This window comes from Lonchura striata, chromosome 2 (assembly GCF_046129695.1).
Source record: "Lonchura striata isolate bLonStr1 chromosome 2, bLonStr1.mat, whole genome shotgun sequence".
Lineage (NCBI taxonomy): Eukaryota > Metazoa > Chordata > Aves > Passeriformes > Estrildidae > Lonchura > Lonchura striata.
Genome location: NC_134604.1, coordinates 16,543,241 through 16,552,128, shown reverse-complemented (window position 1 = coordinate 16,552,128; position 8,888 = coordinate 16,543,241). Strand labels below are relative to the sequence as shown.

General features: G+C 40.6%; 1 protein-coding gene across 5 annotated transcripts in view; it reads left to right on the top strand.

Annotated features, from left to right (window-relative positions):
* The first annotated feature begins 91 nt into the window (after nt 1-91).
* The window catches only part of ARL13B (ARF like GTPase 13B), a 33,875-nt gene continuing 25,078 nt past the window's right edge, over nt 92-8,888 (top strand). For 2 of the 5 annotated variants that reach the window (XM_021550086.1, XM_021550089.2), the window contains exons 1-4: nt 504-602; nt 3,142-3,322; nt 4,787-4,857; nt 6,697-6,946. In XM_021550086.1, the coding sequence (XP_021405761.1) occupies nt 3,264-3,322; nt 4,787-4,857; nt 6,697-6,946 (380 nt within the window). In that variant the 5' untranslated portion in view covers nt 504-602; nt 3,142-3,263. Of the gene's footprint in view, nt 135-503; nt 603-3,141; nt 3,323-4,786; nt 4,858-6,696; nt 6,947-8,888 lie in introns of those variants that run through there. The other 3 variants (XM_077781195.1, XM_021550087.1, XM_077781196.1) reach the window with 3 other exon arrangements.

Sequence of the window (8,888 nt, the reverse complement as noted above, 5' to 3'; positions counted from 1 at the left end):
CGCTGCCCTGCGGGAGCGTCACCAGGGCGCCGCGGACAGCGCCGCGGGGGCGCGGGCGGGTCGCGCCCGGCCCGCCCCGCGGAGGGGGCGGCCGCACGGGCGGGCTCGGCGGGCATCCCCGGAAGGAGCGGACGGTACACAGCGGGCGGGGCCCCGCGGCGGCGGGCGCGGCGGGCGGACGCTGCCCACAGCCCCCGCGGCCGCGGGGTCGCGCCCCGGCGCTCGCTCCCGCGCGGCGCCGGGCGGGGGGACCGGCGGCGCGGATCCTCGCCGCTGATTGGCTGATCCTCCGCCGGCGCCGGGCGAGCCGCCCCTTCCTATTGGTCGGCCGCGGCCCCGCCTCTGGCGTGTGCGTGCGCGCCATTAAGAGTGTCCCGTGCCGGCCGCCGTCGGCCGTCTCCGTGGTGACGGGCTCGGTGTGGCGGCCCCGCGGCCCGGCCCGAGCAGCGCCTCAGCGGGAGCGGCCGAGCGCAGCCCGGAGCTCACGCCGCTCCCCGCCGGCCGCCGCCGCCGTGGCGGGGCCGGGCCGGGCGGGCCGTGCGTGGCGGAGCGCTCCGGGCTGCGCGCAGCCGTTGAGCTGCGGGGCCTCGGCGGAGGCAGCGGTGAGCGGGGCGGGGAAGGGCCCGGGGGACCCGGCAGCCTGAGGGCGGACTCCCCCTTCCGCGTCAGAGCGGCTTTTATAGAAAGCGCTGGGCTAATAAACTAAAAAAGCGCTGCCTCAGTGGGCGAGAGGAGCAAGGCACACATGCGGGATTTTAGAGCTGCTGCTCTCGTGGAAAGGAAGGTTGGGAAGGTGGCCGGAAAGCGCAGGTGCTCTCTTGAACTTCGGGACTTGTAGTGACAGCTCTCTACAGAAAATATTTTTTTTATACAGACTATCTTTGTAAAATGTCACAAAATTGCTCTTGAGCCTATATATGGCTCAGAGCATTCAGATGGGATTCAAGAGATGACGAGAACTTGAAGAGTGAAAAGCAGAGAGCAACTATGCCCTAGCACAAGGATCTTGTTTAAATACAAAACCATAAAGGGAGGTGAGCAGGAATTAACTAATTAGATCAGAATTAGATGGTCCTAAAGCTGTTCTGCACAAAGATTGGAGTGTTTCGGGCTTTCAGAACGCCACAGTTGTTTCACCTTATTTAGTGCTCAACTGCAGTTTTGGCAGAGAGGATGGTATTCACACATTTTTGCTGAATTTGCAGCCGTTTTGCTGCTCAGTCATTCGGTTTGCTGTTCAAAATATAACACAGTAAAGTGCCCCAATGTAATTGACATCCAGACAAGGAAGGGAGTTAAATAATTAAATTGTGTAAGGAGGGTCAGCTCTAAATGATTTGTTTAGCTGTGTTTCCAAAAATGTCAAAGCTTGATGTGACTGAAATAAATTGTAAAAGCCTCTAGTGAAGGTGTTGTACTAAATGTATTTTACTGAATGATGTGCAGGCTTCACTGCTAAGTTTGACAGGTTTCTGGGCTTGTTGGTTTTGTTTGACCTCAACAAGCTGACAGATGTAATATCTGGAACAGGTTTGGGATGTTGTTAGTGCAACCTATAAAATACCTGACACATATTCTGTACCTATTTCAGAGATCCAGTCTCTCCAAGCTGGCTGAGCAGAATGGGGTTTGTCTCCCTACCGTAACATTTTCAGCAGTGTTGAATGTCCTTTCCTCCTAGAGTGTTTTGTTTCTGCAAATTTTGATCTAATTTGTCAATTCCTGCTCACCCCCTTTATGGTTTTGTATTTAAACAAGATCCTTGTGCTAGGGCATAGTTGCTCTCTGCTTTTTACACTTGAATAAGTTCTCTTCATCTCATGAATCCCATCTGAATGCTCTGAGCCATATATAGGCTCAAGAGCAATTTTGTGACTGTTTGCAAAGATAGTCTGTATAAAAAGGGATGGGAATTGTTATGTGGAGGTGCTCAGGCACTGAAAATGTTACATTTATGTCATTTGACACAAATACAATGGCACATTTTGTTCACTGAGCTGTTACATGTTGCTTTTTAGAAGTTTGTGTAGCTCTGTTCTCAAAGTGGGCTTTGTTCAAACTTGCTCGTGGGTTGAGGCAGCACAGCCCACCACATGTGGGGTTGTCTTTTTTTTAATGATTTTGTATTCTTCAGAGCTTAATTTTAATACTTTTAGTTGTAATCATCTTGCTCTTTTTAGGAATTTCTCTATTCTTCATGCATTCAGCTCTCCCATGGAGAAGTTATTCTCAGGCTCTTGAGGCTAATGGAATATAAATGTTTAAAGAGTATCTGTTTTCTGTGCTTTGGATGAAACCTGACCTGTTTCAGACACTGAATGACAGCAGACCTGTGCAAAGACATCCTTGAAAATCAGCTTCATAAGATTAGGAGAAGTTCAGTTCCTACCTCTGTAAATTACCTAAACCATCACAGTTGATCAGGATTGTTATCATCTTTAATTATTTACTTTTTGGCATTATTTAAAATTACCTTAGTTTGAGATTAGTTATAATTTAAAATATGAAGGGAATTTTGAGATACAAGCTTTAGGTGACCTGTTATGGTAATTCTCAAAAAGAGAAATATTCTGTTTCTATCTGCTTAAAGAGTGGAAAGTGGAACTGTAGGATGATGGAAGTACTTGGTACTTCTATTTAATTTAGTGACAATTACTAGATATCATTGCCAGTTCCTCAAAATACTCACTAGAAAGCCAGTTTCATTGCTTTGGGATCTTTTTGTGCAAAAGAAATTGACAGTGAAATGAGTACACTTAGCAGGTAGGGATGTTCTTTGTTTGCTTTTAATGCCTTATCCTGTTATGTTCTTGTAAGTCTTACTCATGCTTGAAATTGGTCCTTATTCTCTGTCAGTCAGCAGGGCTGTGGGATGTGTTGGTGAGACAAGCACTGACATTTTGTAGCTGCATGTGTCTTGCTCCTCTAACTTGCAGGTTTGCTTCTGTGCAGTGGCCTGGCATTGTTATTTGGGATAAGTAGTGTGTGGTGGCTGCCCAGATCTGTAAGAGGGGGTGGATGAAGTGTGTGAGGAGGGAAAAAGGAAAGATAACAAGACTGAACATAACACTCTGAAAATGAGGCTGCTGCCTTCTTTCTACAGAGTTTTTTTTTTAGTCCCTTTTTTTTTTTTCTTTCTAGGAGGGGCAAGACAAGACCTTGGCTCTGAAGTCTGACATCTCTCTGCCAGTCTCCTTGGGTTGCTCTGGCCTGCCCACATCATTCCTGTAGCTTTGGTGGCTCTGGATGGCTGGTGAAGAGGGATGTTCAATCTAATGGCCAATTGCTGCAGCTGGTTGAAACGGTGGAGGGAACCTGTCAGGTAAACATGGGAAAGTACTTTACATTTCTCACCTTCCAAAACTGAATTTTATGCATTGTTTCATATTTGGTCATGTCCAACCTCTCACCCACCAGCACCTCCAAGTTCTTTCTCCAAGGGGCTTTTCTCCATGTGCTGATACCCTGACCCAGCACCTTGTACTTGGTCTTACTAAATGTCCTGATATTCCCATGGGCCACTTCTTGAGCTTGTGCAGTTCCCGCTGGATGGCTTCCCATCCTTCAGGTGTGTCAGCCTCATCACTCAACTTCAAACTTGCTTTTGTCTCATTAATGGAGATATTCAATAGCTGGTCCCAGTATGGACCTCTGAGGGCACTGCTGGTCACTGGTGTCCACTGGACTCCGAGCTGTCACCACTACCCTTGGGCTGTGACTGTCCCAGCAGTTCCTTACCTACTTACCAGTCCATCCACTGAATCCATCTCTCCAATTTGGACAGAAGTCATGATAAATTTTATCTGTAATCCTTCCTTTGTCCACTGCTCTGGTCACTCCATCACAGAAGCTTCTAAGCTACTCAAAGTAGTTTGTTTGGTTTTTGCCTTACTCTTCCAGCTTCTGCATTTTGAGATTCTAAAGTATAATTTAATTTTTGGGTTCTCTTCTCAGAGGTTTCTTGTTCTTCTGAAAGAACTTGTATAAATTATACTTCATGTTTGATACTATTACAGTTTGAAGTCTGCAAATAACAATGTTTTTTTTTAAATTCCTTCATTTAATGGGGTATAAAATTGAGCAAATTGATTTGACCAGTGAGTCTTTGTGAATGGGAGGAATAACTGAAGTATACACACATATATATGCTTTTCCTGTGGCTTTAAAAATCCTGTCCTGGGAAGAATATTAACCTGTATACCAGTTTGTTAATAAATTGTGCATTCCTAGCCCACTGGTTTGCACATTTAAAGTCTAGAAGCAAAGGCATGCTAAGTCCCACATATGTCCAGCATCTGGTGCTGTTTACACAAGTCAGAACAACACCATACTCTGTATGGTGTTGTTCTGACACACTGATGGAGGCAGAAATAATTTTCTAATACAGAAAAAACTTTGAGGCAGAGAGATGGCAGAAATACAGGGGCATGGAACTGCAGTTACAGAAACTGTTAAAGGGACCATGACCACACCAAATAAAATTAAGAGTACTGTGAAATTAAACTCTAGCAGGCAAGTATCAGTTGAAAGCAGAATCATTGTCTCATGTGAAACTTAGACCATGATACGAGACTTTTCATTTCCTACCTTGTTCTGATGTTCTGTCTAGTCAGGTGACTGGACATGTTAAACACCAGACACACAACAGTAACAGTGCTTTGGTATTCTGATACTTATTCTTTCTGTTTGGTGGTAAATTTGCTGTGCATGTGTTTAAAATATAGGTTAAATTATGTGTAGCTAGAGGAAAAAAATTGAAATATCTTTCTGTTTTCTTCTTATGGAGGAAGGTGACACTAATAATGGTGGGTCTTGATAATGCTGGAAAAACTGCTACAGTCCGAGGAATTCAAGGAGGTAAGTGATTAATTTATCATTCAAACAGAGCACTGAGAGTATCATTCCTAATTTTCAAAAATTTAAATTTGAAAGTATTCTTTCATCTCTTAATGTATCTCTCCCTCCCGTATTGTTGAAAGAAAACATTGGTGGTTGTACCATCCAAATATCACATATATCACATCTTAATAAAAACGTTACAATAAAAACATTACAAAACATACAATCAATGGACTGGATTTTTTTCTCTTTTTTCCCTGTGTGCATGTGCTGAAGTTGCTTTCAGGTGACCATTCCAGTAATGTGCATACAGCAGTAAAATTTATATAAAAATCAGTGCTGTAAGTAAGTATATATAAGGTCTAAAAGAAGGAAATTGGTATGTATAATATTAAGGATGGTTCTAGTGTTGCATATTTTTTATCATTAATTATTATCAGAAAATTATGATAAATAAAATTGCCACTAAGAGACCACTTGGTTTTGAAGGGTATTTCACCCTGGCACATGCAAGCAGGATATAATTTGAGAAAAAACTTTCAAAAACAAAAATTCTGGGTTTTATTTCCCCCACTTGAGGGATTGTCTTCCTAAATAACTTTCATCTTGTGCAAGAATAAGGGTTTGCTTGTAGTGTAGAGTAGTGTTTTGGCAGACTTGGAGACTCCACCTCAAGTTTGTTTACTTGCATTATGTAAGTTCACAGACTTGCTAAAGCATAAATAAAATCATGAGCATTCTCTCCTATTCGTCAATCTTTGCCCTAAAAACAGCAGTATTTCATAATTTAGCCTTCCATTCTATGTGAAAACCCCACCTTTAATATCTTTACTATGTGAATGTAACAGTTATTTCTAAAAGTCCTATTTTTCAGGGAAAAAAAATGAGATAAAGATGTGTATTTCTAAAGGAAAAGTCAAGGAAAAGATAGTTCTGGTTTCCTTGAGTGTTCCCCAGGGCTTAAATGTCCTGAATGCCCATCTTGGCTATCTTAAAGGTAGGAGCAGAAGGTGGTGGGGATTCAGTTTCTGCACTGCTCTTCAGATCTCAGTGCTTTTAGCCAGGCCTTCATTTTTTTTCTTCTCAACAATCTGAATTTTCCATGTTTCTCCTGCCTTGTGCTCCCCAGCTGCATAAAACAGATCCAATTATCTCAGCCCTGCAGGCTGCAGTGTGAGAGGAGTCCAGGCTTTCTTTGCCCTCAGGAAAGGGAGACAGAAAGCAAAAGTATTAAATAGAAATCTATAATTTTTTGCATATTGCATGGAAAATTAGAAAAAAACAGCAAATACAAAGAAGCAAAAAAAACCCAAAAGCTAAAATCTGCCCTTGAATAAATGGAATCAAATAGTTGACATCTCAGAAGAACATGGTTTCAGTCATTTTGTCTCAGCCCTTGGTTTGAACTTCTGAGGCTCTTTTGGGAACCATGAAGGATAAAAAAATAAATTGGCAAAGCACAAGGATTCCCAGGTCATAGTGCATTAACTGTTTTGATTGTTTTCCTTTTCAAAGTTGAGTTACTTCCATGGAAATTAGTGGAAGTGAAAATGCAGCACAGTAACCACTGCAATGGAACTGTGGTGTGAAATATTAAAATCTGCCTTTTGGGCCCCTCTCTTTTCTCCCCCCTTCCCACTCCCCCAGTGCTTCCATCTAAATTAATATAAAGTAACTAGTTGAGAGACTAGTTAATTTAAAATTCCCTGAGGAGAGGGGAAATCTTAATGTAAGCAAAAATGTGGTCAGCAATTTTTAACAAGGAGGTCTCACTCCGTGTTTTTAAAATGAGAATTTTGCTACACAAATCCCACTAAAAAAAGTCATCTTTAAAATCAAGGCTTTCTTCTTTGACAGAGTCTCCTGAAGATGTGGCTCCCACAGTTGGGTTTTCCAAAATTCATCTTAAACAGGGACGCTTTGAAGTCACCATCTTTGATTTAGGAGGTGGAAAACGAATCCGGAATATCTGGAGAAATTATTATGCTGAGTCCTACGGTGTCATATTTGTGGTGGATTCCAGTGACATTGAAAGAATGGAAGAAACAAAACAAACCATGATAGAAGTGTTAAAAAGCCCTAAAATATCAGGAAAACCTGTGTTAGTGTAAGTAGCATAATAAATGTTCTCCTAATAATCTGAAATTGGGTGAATTTAGACCTAAAGAACAATTTCTGTAGCTAATACTACTGTAACTATAGCACTAACCAATATTGCAATTGGTTTTATGTTTTATTTTATCCTGCTCAGGGATATTTATTTCTCTCCTCTTTCATTAGCCATGGAAAAATAACAAGGTGTGATTTTTTTTTTTTATGCTTTAAAATTTTAATGTTATTTGAAATGCTAGGTTAAAAGGCTTTACAAATTTGGCATGGCAACATGATGCAAAAATATTGTTTCTGCTTATGCCCACATCAATTAATTAAATGGTAAATGGTTGATCATACTCAGCAATAGGGTGATCTCTCACCAATGTCTTGTTCACTTAACACATGGTGCTGCTGATTTATGATCAACAAAATCTCATTAAAGGAGGCTTGCTTTAATTGTATTGGGCACCTGCTTTTTCTCTGTTTAATAGGGTTTCTAAAAATATTGGAAAGAACATACTTTCTTAAAATCCACATAAAAAATATTTGATAACAAATACGCTTTTGAAGTTAAAAAATAAACTCTGAAAGTTTAAAATGGTTTATGAAGTCAATATCTTTATGTCTGGTGAGCAAAGGACCTCCATAATGCTTAAATTGCACATCATCCCTGTGCTATCATAAAGAATCTGTACAAGTAAGAGACCTCTTATTTTTAAGAAGCAGTGATGCTCTGCTGAAGCTGAGCCTGGCTAATTGTGTTGATGAAGTGGAGGGTAGTTCAGCAAACTAATGGTGTATATGTTGAAAATAGATTAGATTTTACCTTTCATTGCTCTGCATGTTACTGGCACAGGCAAGGCAATAAAGCCCGCTTAGTTTAACTCAAATGTGTTTTGAAAATGCAGCTGTGAGTGTGGAAAACTGTGCTGTGTTTTTTAATTAAATACAACTTTCTATGGAGTTTTGAGTTGTATTTTGGTTTTCTTGGTGTTTTTTTTTTTTGTTTTTTTTTTTTTTTTTTTGTGGGGCAGAAATCTCTATGCTCTAATCCTGTAATGGAGTTTGTTTGAGTAGCTGACTGGAACTGCAGAGAACTCACTCACTTCCCTGGATCTTGATACTGCTTTCTAATCCCTATCAGTAGCTAATCAGAAGGCAGAATGTGTGTGTATTTTTTTAATTGCTCTAATGGGGACTAAACCAAGTTTTTTGATTTTAATACTTTTTATTAGATTAAACTTCAGGCCTTTGATCAGAATTTGCTTTTGCATCATCCCAGTTCTGTGGAGGGATAGTTCTTTGGTTTATGCTCCTATGTGAACCTGACTCTTGAGTTAAGAATTCCTTCCTGTATTGTCAGATTTCCAAATTTATGAAATTTAGCCTTTTTAATATTAATTTTAACGTTCAGATTTTGTTTGTAGATTTTTTGGTTTTGTTGTTTTTTAATAATGAGATACTTGCTACCCATGTAGCAATAAGTTCCCTAATACCTTGGTACATGTTTTAATTAGTGCATTTTAATTCATGGATAATAGGCCGAATTGCACAATGAGGACATAAACTTGGTGCTAAATACTCTATCTCACAGAAATACGGGAATATGGGAAATCTGATGTTCAGTATGATATTTTTTGATAAATTTAATTGCTGCTCTCCCATGTTGTTATTTATTGCTTCCCATGGAGGTGTCACAGAATTATTTTAAGACCATTTTCCTCAAGTGTTGATAGTATTGTCTTTTACTGTTTCTTGGTATAAATTACAGATGTTAAATGTGTCATTTGGGTTTTTTACTGTTCAGTGTTATCACCTAATTTATGCTTATGGATAAATTCTTCTGGCAGCATTCTCAAGACTTATATACAAGCTTAAATTTTCTTCACTAAGGATTATTTTTGTCCTTTCTTTTATCAGAATGGCATACACAGACATATTATTCAGGCAAATGC